The sequence below is a fragment of the Phyllostomus discolor genome, chromosome 8 (genome assembly GCF_004126475.2).
Source record: "Phyllostomus discolor isolate MPI-MPIP mPhyDis1 chromosome 8, mPhyDis1.pri.v3, whole genome shotgun sequence".
Classification (NCBI taxonomy): domain Eukaryota; kingdom Metazoa; phylum Chordata; class Mammalia; order Chiroptera; family Phyllostomidae; genus Phyllostomus; species Phyllostomus discolor.
In genome coordinates, this window is record NC_040910.2 from 79,366,179 (window position 1) to 79,386,867 (window position 20,689).

General features: G+C 57.0%; 1 protein-coding gene across 3 annotated transcripts in view; it reads right to left on the minus strand.

Annotated features, from left to right (window-relative positions):
• Positions 1 to 1,642: 1,642 nt before the first annotated feature.
• Positions 1,643 to 20,689, minus strand: part of FOXN1 (forkhead box N1) — a 28,873-nt gene continuing 9,826 nt past the window's right edge. The window contains exons 2-9 of one of the 3 annotated variants that reach the window (XM_036033358.1): positions 15,915 to 16,051; positions 15,054 to 15,509; positions 12,546 to 12,656; positions 10,646 to 10,776; positions 9,022 to 9,118; positions 5,395 to 5,602; positions 4,722 to 5,213; positions 1,643 to 3,148 (exon numbers count right to left, since the gene is read on the minus strand). In XM_036033358.1, coding sequence (XP_035889251.1) covers positions 2,829 to 3,148; positions 4,722 to 5,213; positions 5,395 to 5,602; positions 9,022 to 9,118; positions 10,646 to 10,776; positions 12,546 to 12,656; positions 15,054 to 15,509; positions 15,915 to 16,037 — 1,938 coding nt within the window. In that variant the 5' untranslated portion in view covers positions 16,038 to 16,051 and the 3' untranslated portion in view covers positions 1,643 to 2,828. Of the gene's footprint in view, positions 3,149 to 4,721; positions 5,214 to 5,394; positions 5,603 to 9,021; positions 9,119 to 10,645; positions 10,777 to 12,545; positions 12,657 to 15,053; positions 15,510 to 15,914; positions 16,202 to 20,689 lie in introns of those variants that run through there. The other 2 variants (XM_036033357.1, XM_028520805.2) reach the window with 2 other exon arrangements.

Sequence of the window (20,689 nt, forward strand, 5' to 3'; positions counted from 1 at the left end):
GTCCATTGAGACTGTCGCTCACCCTAAAATGGTGCATGAACACTCGCGTGAGGTGGCCAGCAGGGGGCAGCATATGAGCGGGAGTGTGGGGCCCAGTTCAGAGAGGCCCAGTCATTCAGTTTTAAAAGTCTAAGGGCCAGCCTGGTTACAAACAAACAACAACAAAAAGGAGACTCAAAGTCCCATCTGCTTGCTACCTGACTCAGCTGTGAGGGGGCCAGTGCACTTGCAGTTGTGATGAGTGGGCCCTGGGACGGAGGTCTGACCCGAGGACCCCTGGAGCTGTCCTCTTCTCCCCAGTGAGGCTGGAAGTGCAATATGTTTGTCTGAGCCCCCAGGGTCTGAGTCTGAGGCAAGGAAGTGGGACCTAGTAAAGTTCTGCCATGAAACACTTGCCTTGTTCTCGGGGGCTTGGGCATCAAGACGCCGGCCCAGGGTTGGTCAGGACTGGGGTGCAACATCACCTGGAGGCTTGACATTGACCCTTTACCCTCTTTCTATACAGGCAGGGTTGGAGTGGGGTAGGTGGGTCTTCCTCTTGGGTGCACCAGCTGGCCATGCCTTCCCCTACTCCTCGCCCCACGCCACTCCTCTGGGCCTAGACCCAGCCTTAGAGCCTCTGGTGGGAAGGGTACTGATGCAGGGTGGGGCTCTGTTATGAGACCTGCAGAACTGTTGTGCGGGGCGGCAGCTGAAGTTGGCTGGCCTCCAGGCCTGGAAGAACTTTCTTTCTTTCTTTTTATATTTTTTTATAATTGAGCACATCTCCAAGAACCACTTTTTTTTTAAAGATTTTATTTATTTATTTTTAGAGAGGGAAGGGGGAGAGAGAGAGAGAGAGAGAGAGAGAGAGAGAGAGAGAGAGAAACATCAATGTGTGGTTGCTGGGGGTTATGGTCTGCAACCCAGGAATGTACTCTGGCTGGGAATCGAACCTGGGACACTTTAGTTCCCAGCCTGCGCTCAATCCACTGAGCTACGCCAGCCAGGGCAAGAACTTTCTAACTAGAGGCCCCACCAGTAGCTGCTGTGAGACTCGGGACCCATGTGTTGCTTTTGGCTCCTGCTTCTTCCTCATCCCAGTTCAGGCAGAGTGTGGGGCTGTCTCTCAGGCTGCCCTTTGGTGGTAGCCGCCTACCTGGAGGTGACACCCGGGAGGTGAGTCTGAAGTGGGACGGAGTAGCCCCTGATCCTCCAGATGCCATTTTCCAGGGCCAGCAGTGCAGAGCCCCAGGCTGTGCCCCACCCATGTCACCTGTGGAACCCAGAGCCCCAACCAGGGAAGGAGCAGGAGCAGGAGCAGGGAGGCACAGCCTGGACACAGAAGCAACCCCATCTTGTGCGAGGAGATGAGGTTGCTAGGAGGGAGGGGTGAACCACAGTTGGAAGGAGTGTCAGAGGAGGTCATCTGCTCTCTTCCTCTGGGCAGGGCGGCTGCTCCTTTGCATCCCTGTGGAAGTTCTCCTGGGAAGAGAGTCTGCCCACCTGCCCCCTCATCTGTGGGCTGGTCGGGAAGTCCTCCCAGATGCTTCACAGTCCTGGGCAAGGGTGGAATGAAGCCGCAGGCCCAGGACATCTACAGTTAGTGTGGCCTGGCCTTTCCCCGCAGGGAGGAGAGGTCTAGAAAGGAAGGCTCAGTAGCTGAGACCAAAAGACACTTGCTTTATTGTTCCAAGACAGCAGACAATGGCAGGCCACTGAGGGATCTGCTGTGCCTCACCTGAGGGGCTCTGGCGGCCCCCAGGCCCAGGGTAGGCTGAAGCCTCCACTTGGTGGGCATTGGGCTTTCCGGTGGGGGCATGGCAGATTGCTGGGCTGCCACCCTTAGCTCTAAGGGCATCCTGGGGCTGCCAAGCAGTCAGGGAGGGGATGTGGGTGCTCCCCCACCGGCCTGTGCCAGGCTTCCCTTCCCTGAATGCCCGGGCTGCCTCAGACAGTTGGAAGTAATGAATAAGCTGGGACCTAAACTACTTGAACTTCTTATAGAGACGGAGTGAGACTGTAGTGACGTGGATGGACCCTTCCTACACCCAGGGCTGGGAGAAGAGGACACTTTCAAGTTTCCAAGGGCAAGGGCTTTTCCAAACACTTTGTGTTGGAATTGGGCTCAGTTTGGTCCTGGGGCGGATGTGGTCCCTCCTGTGTGTCACCCTGGGGCTAGACAGAGCATGGGCTGAGGATGGGCAGAGCCTGGCAGGGACAGTGCTGCTGCACAGCGGTCCCCTGGGGAGTCTCCAGGCAACTTGAGGAGAGGCCCCATACCGCCTCCTCTATGGGCTGCTGGGATCAAGATGGGAGAATAAATACAGGGACTTCTGGGGAGGATTGGCCTGCAGGGGGCCAGGCCTGAAAGGAATGTGGAGGTCAAAATAGCGTTCAGAGGGGTCTTGGACCTGGCATGGGGGCTCTGAGCTTTTGGTAACAGAAGCCCTCAGCTCTCAGCTGCCCCAGAAATGAAGTCAGGCTCTGTGATGTAGTTATGATTCCTCTGGACATAAGTATGTGGGTGTATGTTGGAAAAGTGTGTGCACCCGCATGAGCACACCTGCAGGGAGCCTTGCGTGTGGAGGAGAGTGTGTTCTTCATGCCCAGACACTGTTCTCCACGGGCTCTGCCTGAGGAGCTGGCCCACCAGGCAGCAGAAATGTGTGAGGGGCAGCATCCTGGGTGGTGTCGTCTTCACCCCCAGGTGCCAGCTAACAAACAATTGGCTGAGAGGCGTAGGGGACTGGGAATTTTCCTTCTTTGACCTTTAAGGTGAGCCCGATGTGGGCGGTCAGCTGGGACTTCCAGGCCAGGAAAAGGCTGGAGCTGCTGCTGGGCATGGCTCACGCTAGGGCCATGGGCTTGGAGCTGGGGCTGAGGTACACGGAGGGGCCGGCAGGGGCCGTGGGGGGCGTGGGCTCCAGCTCCATGAAGGCCGAGTAGAGGGTGGTGAGGTGCAGGTCACCCAGCGCTCCCGGGCCCCCGCTGCCTGGCGATGCCAAGTCACCTGCCCCACTGCCTGTCTCTCCCAGACAGGGCCCAGGGGGGAAGCAGTGTGGTGGTGGTGGAGGTGGTGGCATTGCAGATGATGTCGGGGATGAGGTCACCAGTACCAAGGGGTCGAGGGCCAAGCTGTCATCCTTCAGTTGCTCCCACAGGTTTCCTAGTTGGGGGAGAGAACAGGCGTCAATGGGAGTCACCCAAGGGGCCTTGTCTGCCCTCCACCCCATGACTGTCACACACAAGACAGAGCAGGATTTGGGTGACATCTGCTGGGAAATAGACCCTGGCACTAGTAGTGTGACCCCAGGCAGTTGTCTAACCTCTGATTCCTCCTCCCGTATATGGCCTAAAAGCCATAACCCAGGCCTCTGTGGCTCTTTCTGGGTTGGTGGGGGGCGGGGAGTGGTAGGGATTTGAAAGCTGCTGATTGAAAGGGTTGGTGCAGCTACTGTGCACTCCAGGGTCAGCCAGGGGTGGGGGCCCCAGGAACTCTTCTCCCTGGCTGCTGCCCTGGCTGCTGCCCAGGCTCCCAGGGAAGGTAGGTCTGCAGCCCGGGCCACAGATCTTCCCACGATGCACTTCTGAGCCCGATGAGGTGGCTGCACTTGACTCCCTGGGCCTCCTCTACTTCAGGGTAAGGACCGGCAGCAGAGCCAGCAAGCACACCTTACTCCAAGTAGAAAACAGAGTGGGTGCCTGACGCCCTCTTTACATCGTGTGACCTGCATGATGGCAGCCAGGACCTGGCGATGGCCCTGGGTGTCGGGGTTGCAGGGTCTGGTGGAAGGAGGCTGGACGAAATACTGAAATTTGCTGCTTGGGTTCCAGTCCTGTCTTCCTCTTTCTAGCTAAGTGACCCCAAGCAAGTTACTTAACCTCTGTGCTTCTGTGAAATGTGTTTAGTAGTTCCTCCTACCCTACAAACCCCTGTGAGGGGGCGCATGTAAAGAGACCAGCATGCTGCGTGATAATGGGGGGCAAGTAAATGTTCATGGTAACCCATGTGTTTGTAGCTTCCTCTGAGGCTGTTGAGCCCTACTTCCCATTTCTGGGAGGGCTGAGGATCTAGCTCCCAGTCAGACTGGGAACTTTCGAGGGTCAGCTGCCTCCGCCTGCTTGGGGATGTTTTCATCTCCATGTGTGCAGGGCACTGAAGGCCTGGTTCAGCTGTCCTCCAAACCTCCTGTGGCCAGAACTAGGGCCCGGGGGACACTGGAGTTTGGGGGGAAACGTGTGGGCCTGACCACACACAGAGACGGAACAGACAAGGTGGAGCGGGATGGATAGAACCTCTCCCCGGACTCCTACCCGCAAGTGTCTCCGGGGCCTGCCTGGTTCTGAGGCCTCACATTCTTCCTCAAAACCAGACAGGTCCTGGAGGGGGAAGATCTCTCCTTTTTCTGCGTTAAAAGATTAACTCAGAAGACACAATGGCTTCTGGGAATGTTAGGACTATCGGTTGCTCACAACCAAGTACGGCCCTTCCAGCTTATCCAGACCTGAGCGTGGTTGGTGATGGGGTCAGTGGGAACGTGTTTAGGGGCACAAGGAGGAGGGCGAGAGCACCCCTCTTTGCCTTGACACCCTCTGCCTGCTCCGGCCTTCTGTGCTTCAGTCAAATGGAATCCTGGTAGCCAGCAGGCTGCAGCCTGGAGACTTGGAGGGGATGGGCCATGCCGCCAGGTGTACATCTCCAGTTTTGTCCCACCTCCCCGTTCCCACCCCCAGCTCACCCTGGAAGTCAAAGTCGGTGAGAGAGGGATTGATGGCATCCAGGTCAGTGCCAAGGTCTCCGTCTGGCAGCAGGGTGTCGTGGATGGTCCTGGCTGGGGAAGGCTCAGCCAGCAGCTTGGTGCTGTGACTGGGTGGGGTGTGGGCAGGCAGAGGCGAGTCCTGAGGGGTGCCTGGCTGGGCCCGCAGCTCTAGGTGCCCATCTGGCTGAGGGAACAATGGCTGGGGCGGTCCGGGAGGGGCCAGGCCTGGTGAGAGGTGTGAGTATGTCTGCCCATAGCAGGAGGGCGCATGCCCCCCAAGTAGGTCCTGCAGGGGGTTCTTGCCAGGAATGGGACCCGGAGCTGGGTGGATTGAGTGCAGTGGCTGGGAGAGCCCAACGGGAGGTGCCAGAGGCTGGACAGGGCCTGAGCCTGCCAGCCCAGGGGGTGGGCAGCCCAGCAGCGGGGTACCCAGCTTCTCCCTCTTGTCTCCAATGAGGCTGTCCAGCTCTTCTGAAAAAGCCCAAGAGAGAGGGACACCATGAGACTTTGCTTTCCCCACAAACCCTCCCCAGCCTTAGAACTGCACTCAGGCCCTTTCCTTACTCATCAGTCCTCCTCTTTCAGTTTTCCTCTCTCTCTTCTTGGCTCGTGGGAACCCTGGGCCTTGCCTCACACAGCCTGTCAGCCTCACCTGGCTTGGCCATGCTCTTGCGCACAGCAATGGGGTCTTTCCTCTTCCACTTCTGCAGCTCCTCCTGCATCTTGTCGATCTTGGCCGGGTTGAGGGCCCACAGGCAGCCCTTGCGAGAGGAACTCCCTGATTTGTTCTCCACCTTCTCGAAGCACTTGTTGAGAGAGAGGTTATGGCGGACAGAATTCTTCCAGCCATCGGGCGCCGTCTGCCGGGGCAGAGCGAGACAAGAAATCAGGCTAGGATCAAGCAGCCAGAGCTGGCTGTGTGTCCGGGCTCCAGAAAAACTGCACTCGGTGCACAGAACTGCCACCCACCCCACGCTGGGGCTCGGCTGCCCCGGCACCCAGCCCGGCTCCGGCCCTTCAGTGGTGGGGGAGGGGTTGGCAGGAACCTTGATCGCAAGTTATTTTCACCTAAAATCTGCCTTCGTCCTACCCCAGCCCTGGCCAACTGTGAAGGTGGCCAAGGCGGCTCATAAGGGAAGGGCTGGTGGGCGCTACAGAGGCCTCGGCTTCTGCACCTGGAATCGGACCACTCCCCATGGGTCTTGGAGCCTGTGCCTGGAGCTCTTTGTGGAAAAAGAACTCACTGCTCTGAGGTCTCTGGTGCCAACTTTGGAGAGGGACTGAGGGCAAAGCTATGGAATGTTCTCTTGGGTTGGCCTCACCCCCACTGGGACGAATGTGGCAGAAAAGGAAGGTGGGCAAGGTTGGTGTTTGGCTTTGTGCACTGTTGTGCATAAACTGGTGTGTTCGTCTGAGTTTGGGTGTGTGTGTGTAGTATGTGAGCGAGTGAGTGTGAGAGAGAGGGAGGCTGTGTATAAGCAGGCACATGCCCCCAAGTGCTTCTCCCTGGTGTGAGCTTGTCTCCAGGGTACGAGTCTATAAATTCCTGAGCGAGACGATGTGTGTCCCTGAAGACGCGTGTGTGTGAGAAAGTCTCTCTGGGGTGTGTGGGTATCCACAAGTGTATGCGTATGGGGGTGGGAGTGTTCATTCACACGATTGTGCCCCAGGGGTGTGCCCTGGTGGGGAGGCCAGCCCTCAGGCTGGGGGTGCTCGTGCTCACAAAATAAACACCCATTAGGAGGCCTGGTCATGCCACCAGTGCGGTAATTGTGCCCAGGGAGGGTTGTAAAAACCATTAGGCTGACTCAGTTGGGTGAGAGGTGGCGGCGGGGGTGTCAGCAGGCACCCCCAGTCCTTCCACCTCCAGCTCTGTTTCAGGCTCTGCGACAGTCCTGGGCCCAGCAGGGTGGCTGTGGAGAGAGTTCCTGCTTTGGGGTGGGGACCCCTTCACCCTTGTCCCTTGGCCTCTCTCCCTTTCAGCTCACAGTTTCTGCTTAATGAGGGGCGGCCACTCCTGCCTCCCCAGCTCACTTGCCCCAGGGAGCAGCCAGGCTGAATCATACCCAGCAGAACTGGGCCCTGATGCCCAAGTCATGGCAAGATGCTGGTAAGAGCTACCAGATCTTTCTTAAGGGCAGCTGGCCTGGGACAGGGGGCTGGTTGAGATGACCCTCAAGGCTCCCAGGGTCACAAGGAAGAATTCTTGAGCCACCAGAGCAGCCAGCTGGGGATGCCAGCCAGCCACCTTCAACTCCCACGACGGTCCCTACTAGGAGTCAAGGCTGTATCACCCGATGGGCAGAGTTAATGGGCACCGGGCCCTTTATAGCCCCGTAAATCTGAATTTGGATGCCAGGGCAGCTCCCACCCCAGCCACTTCCTGTTTGGAAGAAGGATGGTCAGCACTAGCAATTATGGCCAGTGGCTGGACATGTCCCCAGTCCTACAGCCCTGACTCATGGGGCTGCAGGACGCCCACCTCAGCTACCTCGGGCATGAGTGCTGCCCACCCCAGGGTCCACTCTGTCTTTGCCCAGAAGAAGGATCTTCAAATGGGGAGTGAGAGAGAGAGGGGCCAGGGGACCTTTGAACTCATTCCTGAGGTGGGCCAGGGGGAAGTGTCAGAGAGGGAAGGAAGCTACGTGCTAACTGGTTCAACCGGACCATTGTACAGATTGGGAAACTGAGGTCTGGAGAAGAAAGGGCCTAGCCCTAGATCACATAAGGAGGCAGTGACAGAGCCCAGACTTCGACTGGGTCCCATAGTTAAGGGCCCTGCTCAGGTCACCCCACAGGGCTGGCTTCCCCGTCTGGGTGAAGCCATCCTCAAAGATGCTTTCTCTCTGAAGTCAAACGTAAACTCAGGAGTGAGGGAGTGACGCAACTGCTAAGAACAACAACCAGAACCAAAAAAAAAAAAGCTGCCAGACCTCTTTGCTCTCCAGCCCTATAAAACAGGGATTACACAGCTCCCAGGAAAAATAATTAAGCTGGGCAGATGAGATGCAGGGAGGGGCTGCGGGCCAGGTTGGGAGTCAGCAGGGAGGAAAGGCTGAGAGCCCAGGGGCAGGGCCTGCGCTTCCCTCTCTTGGGCCTGGCCCCTTAAGGGCCTAGAGGACCCTCCAGAGGCTTTAGGGGTTTGGGAGAATTTGGTTCCTGACCTGCTGGCGTACAGGGGCAGCCCTGGGGACCGGCTTTCATGCCTCTCGAATACCAAGACCCCTCTCCTCCCTCCTCCTCTTCCTTCCAGAACCTCTGGCAGATGACCCTACTTCCCCATTCCTGGCCAGACCATTCTGGCCATCTTGCCCACTCGTCCTCTGATGGCAGCTCAGCAAGTACAAACTTGTTTGAATGTCAGCCTCAAATTATCCCCAGGCAGGACAACCGCAGAGATGCGGGACTGGGAACCACTCACTGGCAGGTGGAGCTGAGCTGAGCTGAGCTGTGGGTTACCTGGGCCTCAGCCCCCATCCCAGGAGGAGTGGTCTGAGCTAGAGGGTCTGGGGTTAGAAGGGAAAGCCAAACAGCAGGAGCCAGCGACGGGTCCCACCTGCGGAGTGGCCTTGCGCAGACGGATCAATCTCTCTGATGGGTTTGCCCATCTGGGGAGAAGGGCATCTGCCCTGCCGCTAGGGAGGGGGTCTGGTAGAGCTCCCGGAAGCCCCTTCTGTGGATAATGGGAACCCGACCCTGTACATGGGAAGGTTGGGTGAGCCAGCCAGTTCCTTGGGATACTCAGGGACCATGAAGCCCACACCCCACTTTCTGGCAGAACTGCAGCTGAGCCTGCCGCCCACAGAGGCAGATCCTAATCTCTCCCTGGAAGGCACTGGGTTCTGCGGTCCCACCATCCACATCGCCTTGGCTGGCCAGCTCCTACCCAAATTCCTCCAGCCCTACGGCATCCTGGGGCCAGGGGTGGGGACAGTCTCTCATTTCCTCCCCAGTTCTCTCTCCCCACTTGGGGCAGGTGGATGCTCCTTGAAGCCTCACAGGACTGACATGCCCACCTCCCGCCAGCACAGGGTCTGACTCCAGCCTGCTGTGCAACCTTGGGCGAACGGCTGGAGCTCTCTCTCTTCCTCACGTGGACCTCTGTCCTTCTGAGGTGGAGACAAGGGGAAGCATGTGGGGGTGGGGGAAGGAAGCAAACCCTGTTCTGGCTTTCATTCTAACTCTTCTCCCACCTCCCACCTGGATCCTCTGGCTCCAGAGAGGCCTGATTCGTCCAAAACCTGGGCGTGGGGGGAGTGCGAGTGGATCTCAGGCTCACCTTAAAGTAAGGAAAGTGTTCCGTCATAAAATTGTAGATCTCGCTGACAGGAAGGCTCCCAGTTTTACTGTTCTTAAGTGCCATGAAGATGAGGATGCTGGAGGCAGAGACAACACTGAGAGTTTTAATCTCTGACTAGGCCCAGAGACTCCCCTCAACCCCCCTGCCCTGCCCTGCCCTGCCCTAGCTGGAGTAGTTGAGGAGCAATAGCCTGCTGCAGAATTAATGGGTGAGAGGCTATCTGAGGTCGAAAGGAGAAGGGATGAAAAAGTGTCCACTGAAGTCAGGAGTTACAGGTACATGAGGGTTCTGTGGAGTTTGAGAGACCTGGGTTGCAGTCCTGGCTTGGGCGCTCACTAGCTGTGTGACCTTGGGAGAGTGCCTAAACCTCTCTGAGCCTCGGTTTCCTCAGCTTTGACAGGAAGAATGTAATAGCTACCTCAGAGTTGTGAGGATTAAGGATGGTGCCTAGCACACAGAAGCACTCATTAAATGGAAGCTGTCATTACCAGCCATCCCTCAGCCAACTGCATACATGTTACATAGTAAGGGAGAGAATTAAGGTTTCTTGAGGTTCTACAATGTGCCAGGTATATTCCCACACTTAATCCTTCGAAAGGCCTGAATATTGCTTTTTAAAAATAATAAATAAAGAACCCTGGCTGGCGTAGCTCAGTGGATTGAGCACGGGCTGCGAACCAAAGTGTCGCAGGTTCGATTCCCAGTCAGGGTACATGCCTGGGTTGCAGGCCATGACTCCCAGCAACAGCACATTGATGTTTCTGTCTCTCTCTCTCTCTTTCTCCCTCCTTTCCCTCTCTAAAAATAAATAAATAAAATTCTTAAAAAAATAAAAATAAATAAGCAGAGGCTCAGAGAGATGGAATAATTTGCCGGAGGTTTCACAGCTAGTAAATCCCAGGGCCTGGACTTGCACGCGGCTCTGCCAGACTCCGAGGGCTGTGTGCTCCTTTCTGCGCATCCTCGTGCTCCCCACAGACCCCTGCTCTGTGTTCCCGGCTGATGTCCGAATTCCTTCTCCTTCCCCTGAGCTCATGCTGGCTAATGACCTGACCCCATGTGGGGCCTGGCACACAGGAAATCAAGTGACACTGTTGGCGGGATGAAAGAAGGTTCACATGGAAGGTCTCCCAGACAGGCTGGGCGCTGCCAGCCTGACGCTTACAACCCCGGCCCCGCAGAAGGTGCACCCGATCTGGCAGCTGCTGGATAATTGAGTCACATCTGCAGTCATTCCTCACTTATTTCAGTAGAGATTTGGGGTGGGGCTTCTCTTTGTATCTGGGGAGGGAGAGTAGGGAAATGGGACAGGCATCCCTCCTAAACTCTCAGTCTCAGGCCCTGGGGCCCAGGAGGCTAGAACTCAGCAGGCTCACCACAGGGCACCAGATCTACTAAGCTGAGCCAGGCATGGCTCCCAGGGTGAGGAGACAGGTCCGAGTCTGTCCCCCGTCTGTCCCCCGTCCCCATGAAAAAAGTCCCTTCTCCAACATGCTCTGGAGGCCCGCTGGCTATAACCCCCATTACCATTATAGCATGCCTCAGTTTACCCAGGGGTCCTCTCGCCCCTCTTTGTTCCATGCAGTAGTGCTGGGAGACGTACCTGTAGGAGTAGATAGGTTTGGGGAAGAGAGGCTGGTGCCCATCGGTGCTGGCCTGGGGTGCAATCCGCTGGTACGGATAGTGGGGGGAGCCCAGGTAGGGAACAGGGTAGCTGCCGCCACCTGGTGAGTACTGCAGAGGTCAAAGGGGGCAGAGTGGTTGCCATGGAAACCAGCCTTCCCAAGGAGGGGCCCCCTTCCCCCAGAGAGGGAGCTGAGGCAAGAATCTTCTCTCCCCCGTCCTAGGCTCCACCCCTCACGGTCCTGGGTTCCAGTGGCAGAGCTATCTGAGGGGGCCGGCCAGGGATGTGCACATCTGAGTGCCTGTGAGGAGATCCACATTCTAGGATCCAGGCTCCCAGAGGTCTCAAAGCTCCTTTCCTGCAGCTCTTTCCTCTCATGCCCCCTAGGAACTCTGGTTGCCATGGTGTTGGGAGAGCAGCCTGGCTGGGCCAGAAGTGCGAAGGGTAGTCCTGGCTTCCGCAGCCTTCCGCACAGGCGCTCCAGGCCTCCTTGCTCCCTGGAGCATCCAGGCCGGAAGTGGGATGTCCAGTCTGGGCGTTTGCTGGGCACTGCCACCTTTTATGAGTTTCAGTGGCTCTTTGAACGGGCCGGTCATGGTGGTGGGCAGGTGGGGGTGGGAGGTGGTTTTACAGCAAAGGGAGTGGCTGTGGTGCCAGGGATGGTGTTTTATGGGGGCGAGGGAGGAGGGGGACTCTGACTCCCCCATCTGCTCCAAGCTGATGTGCTTTTTCCAGGTCACCCGAGAGGCACTTAGCGCCTGAGTCACCCTCTCTGCAGGCTCCATAAAGCCCTGGGTGCGCCCATCTTGTTGGAGGACGGGGTGCGGAATGCAGAGGGCATCAAAGCAGGGCTGGGCATGGTGAGGACATTTGTGCGAGGACAGGGCTCTGGTAGCCCCTTCGCCCTGCTGTGGCTCAGCCCCTGATGGGCCAGGCTGCCTCGGACACGTCCCCTACTCTGGGTCGACCGTGAGCCTCAGGATGGCTTTGGCCGTTCCAGCTGGGCCCCTCATGGGATGGCCCCTCATGTGTCCCTTCTGCTTCCCTCCATCTCTTTCTTTCTTCCCACAGAGCAAGCCGTCTGGCTACCTCCCCCTGCCACGTGCCTGCCTCCCTGGCTGGGCCATGATCAGGGCCAATGCCAAAGGCTGGGAGTAGAACCTGCTCCACAGGCAGGGCCTGTCTCAGTGCCAGGCTGCAGGTGGATAGAGCTGGGCGCTGGGCAGCCACTTGCTCTGTCTTGCCCAGTAACTCCTGGGAGTTGCTTAGCTGCTCTGGGACTCATTTCTTTCTTTCTCTTTTTAAAAACCTCCATCCCGTGCCAGTGTGGGCTAATTATTTGGTATATCTAGGAGGAGCTGAGGCTGGGCAGTGAGATGGGGAGAGAGGAAAGGGCCAAAGATGATGGGGACTGGGATCCTCCAGGTGGGAATCTCCCCTAACCCTATGCCTGGTCCCACCCTGTCTAGGCTAAAAGGAAGTGTGAGGACACAAAGCAAGACAGTGGCTGGCCCAGATGGCAGCCCATGGTGTCCAGCCCTGTCCAGCCGTTGTGTCACCCCACACACTCCTTTCCTCTCTGCCTCAGCTTTGTCTGGTTCTCTCTGCCCTCCCTTTTGGTTCACACCTGGGCCCTGCCCCCATCTCAGCCCCATTCTCTTTTCTGAGACCTCTCAGGTCCTGCCTGGGTCTCAGAAAAGCCCTGCCTAACCCTACAGAAGGGCAATTGCTTTCTTTCCCATCAACTGCTGTCCCCTACCCCAATTGGCCCAGCCTAAGGGTTGGGGCCCTGCTGCCCTCACCTGCCCACCCAGGTGCATGCACACCCTCATAACATCCCGAGACTCTGGGGAAGCATGCCCGCTTGCCCCAGACCCACCTGGTGGAAGGGAGGTTGAGAGGGGCAGTACATGTGCTGCAAGGGGGGCTGGAAACAGTACAGGCCAGGAACACTCTCCAAAGCTGGGGGCTTGACCTTGACTTCTGACCCCTGATGGAGGAAAAAAGCAGAGATGACTGGGCTAAGCCTTGTTTTTCTTCCTTCTTCTTTTGCATCTTAAACTTTCCAAAGAAACAACCCTTATTCTGCCTCCCCCAAAGCTTGTTCCTGGAGAAGAGAGAACAGAGAAGGGCAGGAATTTTCCCGAGGGGATTCAGCAAGTTAGTAGTAGAGCTGGGGCTAGAACCGACAGTGCTCCCTACTTCACACCTCACTGCAGGTGTGAGACCGAGGCTGGGCCTTCTCGGGAAGTTGGGGAGGCTTGTCAGTAGTTTCACTGAGGCTGGGGTAGGGCCAGGGATCTCCCTGGAATGGCACATGGGTGCATTGCCTGGCCCAACTCACCAAGCTGAGCCCCGGGACCTTCTTGCTGGTTCAGAGCCCCCAGCCTCTCAGAATAGGTCCACAAAGAACACCACAGAAAAGGCCACAGTTTCAGAATTCCCACTGCAGAGCTGTGGTAAGGGGAGCATGGGAGCCGGCCAGACGGGTTGGTCCGGCAGGGTCCCCCAGGCCCTGCCACTTCCTCTTTTGCAAAGGCCAAGGAAGCTCTAGCAGGCTCCCTGGAGGGGGCTGGTGAGTCTTCTCTCTGCTGTTCCCCCCCCCCCCCCCCCCCCCCCCCCCCCCCCCCGCCAACCTTTGCTCCTTGCTCCAGGGAGTCTGCCCCATCATCGCTGGTCAGTACGAGCCAAGGCACTCTCTTGAACTGGCTCAGGGAGCCTGTAGCTCCTGCCAGTGGTGGTGGCCAGACTCTTGCTTCCCATGAATTGTGAGCCCCACACAGAGCAGCCCTCAGGGCCTAGCACAGAGTTCTATCCTGAGTAGGGCCAGGAGAGGTAGGCGCAGCTGGGCTGGAAGGTGAACAAGGCCTGGAGGAGGTGGGCCACTCTTCCTGGGGTTATAAAGGTACTTGGGAACCAGCATCTGGGCCCAGAGGGTCAAATCAGCTGTGAGCTCTTCCTGGGTGTGCCCTGGGGTTGCTGATGCACAGATAGCCATAATCATAGAATCTCAGGCCTGGAAGGGCCAAGAGCACTGTGTCTAACCCCCTCATTTGGCAGATGATGGGGCTGAGCCCATGAAGGAGAAGTGAGGTGCTTGGGTCAGCTGGAGAGTCGAGCAGTTAGCTGTGGGGCTCTGGGCCCGAGCTTTTCTCCACTGTGCAGCGGGTAAGGGCATGGGCTCAAGTCTCAGCCTCACCTCTTACAGGCTAAGGGCTAAGCCACTTGGCCTCTATGGAGCCTCAGTGTACCCATTATCAAAATGGAGATAGTGGAAACTGTTCAGAGGTTTGTCATGAGAATTCAACAGGGTGCTTGAAAGCTATCACCTGGCAGAGTGACCAGGGGCTGGCACTGAGTGGACACCGGGGGGAGGCATCTGATAGGACGGTGCCCTCACTGTGAACTGCTGTCATGTTCAATAGCCTGAGGAGGAGCCATCAGGACCAGAACCGGAACAAGGTCCTGTCTTGGCCACACCTGGTAGGTGCCCAACCCCTGTTTCTATCTTCCAAGCCTGGAAGGAGGCCTCTGTTGGGCGTGGCTGGGGGGCGGAGCATGGGAGCCTACTGAAAGCAAGAGGTGAGGAGGGCTGGTGGGCCTCTAGCAGGCATAGTCCGGGCTGGGCCCACTCAGGGCCTTCCACCTCGGGGACTTCCAAAGCTGGGGAGCAGGGAGTGAAGCTCCTTTCAGCTTTCCTCTTGCCAAGGGAACAAGCCTATGAAGTAGACACTGTTACACATGCTTTTCGAGTGAGGCTCAGAGAGCTTAAGTGACTTGCCAAAGGTCACACAGCTTGTGGATGTGGCGGTAGAAGGACATGCTGACCTCCCAAAGTGTCAAGATATTTTTATAATATACCCAGGCCCCACTTGGGCAAAGGATGGGGACAGGAAGGTCCTTTGAGAAGACCTGAGCCCTCTCTCAACTCTGCCCGCGGATGCTCAGAGGGGAATATTGTGTTCTGTGGCTCCTCCCTACATCCTTTCTCTTGGCCTCTGGAATGTGTTTTTCTTCTCACATTTGCATATGGGCGTGTAAGGCTGGCTGGGGATTCTTGACATTTAAATAAACACAAGTTACACACTGGAATCCTGACTCAGGAGCCACTGGGAAGTTGCCAGCTTCCTTAGCCTGACCTGCCTACCCCGTCTTGTCCGCTCCTTGTGGGACCAGGCCAGCATCCCCTCCCTAGCTGACCTGGGGGCCCAAAATGAAGCCAAGAGACCTCAAGTCTCCGAGCTTGCTGCTTCCCTGATACATACTGAACCTGGGCAGAAAAGTCTGGAAAGGGAAGGAGGGGAGTTTGATCTCAGAGGACTCAACTGGGCTGCTAGGAGCTGGCCCAAAGCACAGTGAGGGATGCCCACCGACCAGTGGTACTTACCAGGACCTGGGAGCTGTGCTCCTGGCTGGAGTAGGGGAGCCCATTGCACCAAGCCTCTGCCGAGAAGCCAGGCAGGAAGGCCTCGGCCTCCCCCACATCCACAGGGATCTCTTCGTAGGCTTCCAGCACCCCCGGGGTCTTGAAGGAGTGTCCGTCGAGGCCCAGGGCAGTCTGGGCCTCAGGGAAGATGTCCTCCTGGAAATGCCGCTTGTATGGGTGGAAAGGCATGTGGCTCCCCTTGAGGAAGCGCCCGGGGCTGCTGGCTGGACTCTCTTCAAAGCTGAAGCTGGGGTACTTGTCTGAGGGGGAGAGCCGGAAAGGGCCTGGGCCTGGGCCGGCTGGGCACTGGATTTGCTCGGGGCCTGGTGATGCAATGCTGGGGCTGTGGGGGGGCAGTGAGGGCGCCCTCTCCGGAGGGCCATCGGGCACAAATGACGAGCAGCTGAAGCCGGCATGCTTTGGGGTGGACAGAGAAGGAAGAGAGACCTGTGGGTGGAGGCTGGACAAGGATGCTACTGTGTGCTAGGGTAAAGGGGCTGGGGCTGAGCTCTGGGGAGCCCCCAAATGATGGAGAAGACCTAGCCTGACCTTGGAAACCCCAATCTGATTAGCGTAGACTACTCTTAAATTGGGGTACACCCAGTAGTGGACATATGTCCCTACCCTGGGAAAACCCCAGACTGAAGGTGTAAGCATATCTGAATATTTCTGGATCTCTGAGTCACTGGGCACTTGTTTGCTGGCGGAAGGGACAGGACAGACCCCAGGGAGGCCCCTGGAGGGTAGGGGTGACTGTTCATCTGTTTCCCGTGGAGCCCGCGGGCCCTGGCCTTGGCCCAGGCCTCGGTGCCAGGTACTTACGCTCTGTGGGGCAGGAGAGCCTGGGAGGCCCGGGGCCTGCATGAGGTCCCCTTGGGGCTCACCCTCCAGTCTGGTGGGGCCCGGCAGTGTGACGTCAGACTGTGGCGGAAGCAGCGACACCATCACCCAGTCCTGGCCTTGAAGAAAGCCGGCTGCGATGAGAATGAGAACCAGCATCCAGGGGTGACCAATCCCGAGTCCACCACCTCCACTCCCGCCCCATCCCTGGGCTGGCGCCCTGACTCTAGCCAGCCATCTTGATGAGAAAGACAGACAGACAGACAGACAGACAGAAACATCAGAAGCAGAGGTAAGCAGATAAACAACTTGAGAGACAGAACAAGAAAGATGCACAGAGGACTGGTGGGGAGAGAACACGATGAACCGGTTAGAACCCCCCACGCCTGCTAGGGAGGGAGGGCTTGGTGCTCTAGACTCTGTAGCTACAGAGCAGTGAACTGGCGGTTCCCAGCAAGACCCTGCCTCTGGCTCCTTGTGCTCTGTCTCCAGTCTCTGCAACGAAGGACTGGGCTAGGCAACTGAGGCAAGCAGTCCCTGTGCAGTGGCTGAGCAAGTGGGTGGTCCTGAGAGGAAGGGGAGCTGAAGAAGGAAGGAAGTGGGCCAGGCCCAGGCCTGGGATGGCAGTGACCCTCATACTGCAGGTGACCAGCCCTCAGCAGAGGCCAGGCCTGTGGTGCCACCCTCGGGCACCTTGGCCTGGCTGGCATGACCAGTGTAGAACTGGGGACTTGAGGGGACCTGACTGCTGGTGGCCTTGGGAACCCGACATGGCGCAGAGGAAGCCACCACGGGTGCACTGTGTGTGCCTGGCGTGTGCTGTTTTCTCCTATGCCCTCCAAACTTTGTGCAGGCCACTGCCCTTTCTGAGCTGCAGTTTCACCAGCCGAAAAATGAGGGGCTAGACTACATGATATCTGAAGGCTTTCTGTTCAGACCTTCTAGAACTGTGGAGTACACTGTCCCCAGCACAGCTGTGTGGTTGAGGACTCAGCTCAAAGCCGTCCTCGGCCTTTCCTTGCCAGCTGCGCCAGTGAAGCTCCCTGAGCCTCAGCATCATCATCCCCACACTGGGGAGAGAGCTGGGGCCTCCCCCGGGGGCATGCTGTACCAGAGAAAATCATGCACACAGAGTAGCCCCGTGCCTAGCACACAGGCAGTGCTCAGTAAACGCCAGCTGTCATTATTAATATCCTTATTATATGGCTCTTAGTATCATTATCATACTCAGATCTCTTCCTTCTCCACCATGTGCAAAGGGCAGTTTCTCTCAAATTCACTCCTCTTTACCTACATGATCTCTGATAAAGGCTACCGTTTACTGAATGCCCGATCTAGGCTGGCCACTGTGTAAATGATTTGGAGGATTTTTCTCATTGTTTTATTAGAACATCTGAGAGGAAAGTACATTATTAATCCCACTTGTCAGATGAGGAAACTGAGGCCCAGGGGGTGTTATGTGACTTGCCCAGATTATAGAGCTGGTCCTTGATAGAGTCAGGATTCGAACCCAAATCTGTCTGACTCTGCAGGCTGCACTGGTCTTACAGTTTCTTCATTTGGTGAGAGTCACAGTGGGGGTGGGATAAGCTGGGGAGGGGCAGGCAACAAGAAAAGTGTGAGGTTCACACTTATGCCTCCTACCTAAGACCCACTCACGCAGAGCAGGATAACTTTGCCTTTCCCCAGCCGTGCTCTCCTAGGAGCTCTGGGAAAGAGGGATGGCCCTGGTGACCCCATGGTGCCCAGCCTGGGGTTAGCACATCTTTGCCAAGTAAACTACGATTCTCCTTTGTTTGACAGGGGGTTAATAGCAACAAGGCATTTGCCCAAAGTCCCTCAGGGGATCAGTGGTGGAGGGGGCTGACAGCTAGGGTCCAGGGGCGGGGGGCCTGGTGGGAGGCTCTCCCGCCTCTTCAAGAGTCTCCACCGCCCCTTCTCCATGTCCAGGCGCCCGCTCACTCGGCAATGCTAAATGTGGCGTGACCGGGGAAGCGCCGAGCTGGCCGTAACTGGACACCGAGATGGAGCAGGCGTGGGGCCCAAGGTGCAGGGCAGCCCATCTCTGGCTCCGCATGACCGCCTGGTCTGGCCCCGCTCCCTGGACAGCTCCTGGACAGCTGGGGCCCGCCTGTCACACCTGGCCGTGGCCCAGAGTTTCCAGAGGCGAGGTTGGGAGGGTGGGAGGACTCTTCCTCCCACAGGTGTTAGGCTTTGTAGCCTGGAGAGGGGGCGGTGGTCGGCCCCTCTCCAGAGGCAGAATCAAGTGTGGTTAAGAGCGAGGGATTAGGATTTTAGCTGACTTGAGTCTGAATCCCAGCTGTGTCACCTGGCTTGGAGACTCTGAACGAACTGTGTAATTCTCTGTATCTTTCTTTGCACCTCTGTCCAGTGGGGACTAGGGACCCACCTCAAAGGTTGTCAAGAAGATTAAGAGAGAGTGTGTGTATAAGGTGCCCTGCACATAGAAAATGATGTGACACACGTGGCACATCTGGCTTCATTGGCCCAATGTGGCTGTGGTCTCTGACCCCAGACTCCAGTTCCCCAATGGCCTCGCTGCTTCAGGCCTCCCGGGCCTGGGAGAACTGGCTAATGGCCCCGTGCTGAGGTGGCAGCTGCCCTTTGCTAGTTCTGCCCTGTCTGCCTGGCCTTTGCTCAACCTGGCCTTTGGGGGCTCAGGCCCCAGCTCCGCTCCCCTGAGACATGAACCTGAGGAGGCCTCTCTGAGCCCAGGTTGGGCTGCACCTCCTGTCGGGGGTCCGGCCTTCCCGGAAGGACCCCTGTAGCATCTGTCTAACCCCCATCCCTGTGTCAGTCCCTCTGTCCTAGGACATTGCCTGTAGCCCCAGCTGAGTTCCTGCATGTCAGAGGCCTGAACTGAAGGCTGCAGTTCGCAGTCTTGACTTTCATACCCTGGCTTGGCCAAACCCCCATCCTACCTCCTCCAAGCCCCTGGGGCAGGGTTAGAGCCGGGAGGCCATGCAGAGTTGGGAGGTCCCTCTCTTGCTTTGCATTGAGGATGCAGAAGTCCCTCTGTGCAGGGTTTCCTCTGGGAAGGTGTTATAATAATGACTCCTGATTCGGGGACCACAGCACCCCCTTGGTGGCCTCAGCCAGAGCTCTATTTTGCAAATGAGGAAAGAAGGCTGAGAGAAGAGGTTAAGTGACTGGCCTAAGATCACGTAGTCCCAGAAAGAGGGGGTCCTCCACCAACTGCATTCCAAAGCACCCTCCTGCCTCAGGGGTAGGCTGAGGGGCTCTGATTGGTGGATACAGGGAGTGCTGTCCCTCATAGGGAGGGCCTCGCTGTGGGGAGAGGGATGAGGCTGCCTTGGCTCCTGACCTCAACCCAGAGTGGCCGGTGGAGCTCCTGAAGTTGGATGATCTAGTTCAGAAACTCTAGAGTCAGGACTGGACTTGAACCCCAGTAACTGTGGGACTTTGGGGGACAAGTTTCTTGACTTCCTTGCTTAGGCCTCAGTTTCCTCATTTGTAAAATAGGGCTAATAATATGTACCTCTCTGGAGTATTAGATGAAATATTGCTTGTAAATAGCTTAATGTGTAGTATGTGCTCAATAAATGATAGCTATTATTAATAATTAACAGTGGGGCAGAGTTAATTTAAAGCACGAGCTCTAGGTGTGGGGGTAGGAAGAGTAGAGGAAATACCTCTTCCTGCCCCCTGACCTCCATCTCTCTGACATCTTCCTACCCCTTTTGCAAAGACTAAACTTCCCTCCTCTTGATTTTCTGATCTCAGAGATCATTTCAGCCATTCCCCTGTGGTGGAATGGCTGTAGAAACTCATGGGGCAGGGTGGGGGGGGCTGGCTGGTGTGGCTCAGTGGATTGAGCACTGGCCTTCCAATCGAAAGGTCGCTGGTTCAATTCCCAGTCAGGACACATGCCTGGGTTGTGGGCCAGGTCCCCAGCTGGGGACATACGAGAGGCAACTGTTCGATGTATCTCTTGCACATTGATGTTTATTTCCCTCTTTTTCTCCCACCCTTCCCCTCTCTCTAAAAGTAAACAAATACCCTACCCTGCCTGGCGTAGCTCAGTGGATCGAGTGCGGGCTGCGAACCAAAGTGTCACAGGTTCGATTCCCAGTCAGGGTACATGCCTGGGTTGCAGGCCATGACCCCCAGCAACCGCACATAGATGTTTCTCTCTCTCTCTCTCTCCCTCCCTTCCCTCTCTAAAAAATAAACAAATAAAATCTTTTAAGAAAAGTAAACAAATAAATCTTTGAGAAACTCACGGGGATTAGAGTAAGGAGGGAGTGACCGTTGCTTTGGGTCCCTCAGGAGGTCCTCTGATGGCCCCTGTGTCCTGGGGATGGCATCTGCATCCAGGCCCACGTGGGTTTGCAAATACCAGCAGATGAAAGCAGGAGGTGCAGTCAGCTCTCCTCCTTGCTCAGATCCCGGGAGCTCCCCTGCACGACGATGAGTGTGGGCACCCACAACCCACAACCTCCTCCCGCTTTCTGGGGTGGAGCTAGGCCAGGGCTCTCTGTGTGCCCTGGGGTCCCTTTGACTGCAAAGATGATTGTCATCGCAACTGCACATCTGTAAAGCCCTCTGCAGTGTGCAAAGCACTTTGTATCTCTCATCTCACTTCACCTGCCCTTTGCCCCACAGGGGAGCAGGCAGTGGTGTGTTGGAGGCGGCAGCTCTGGGCTTGCGAGAGCCAACTGTGTCCATCTCTTTCCAGATCCCCGTTCAGTGAAATCAGCCCAAACTGGCCTTGG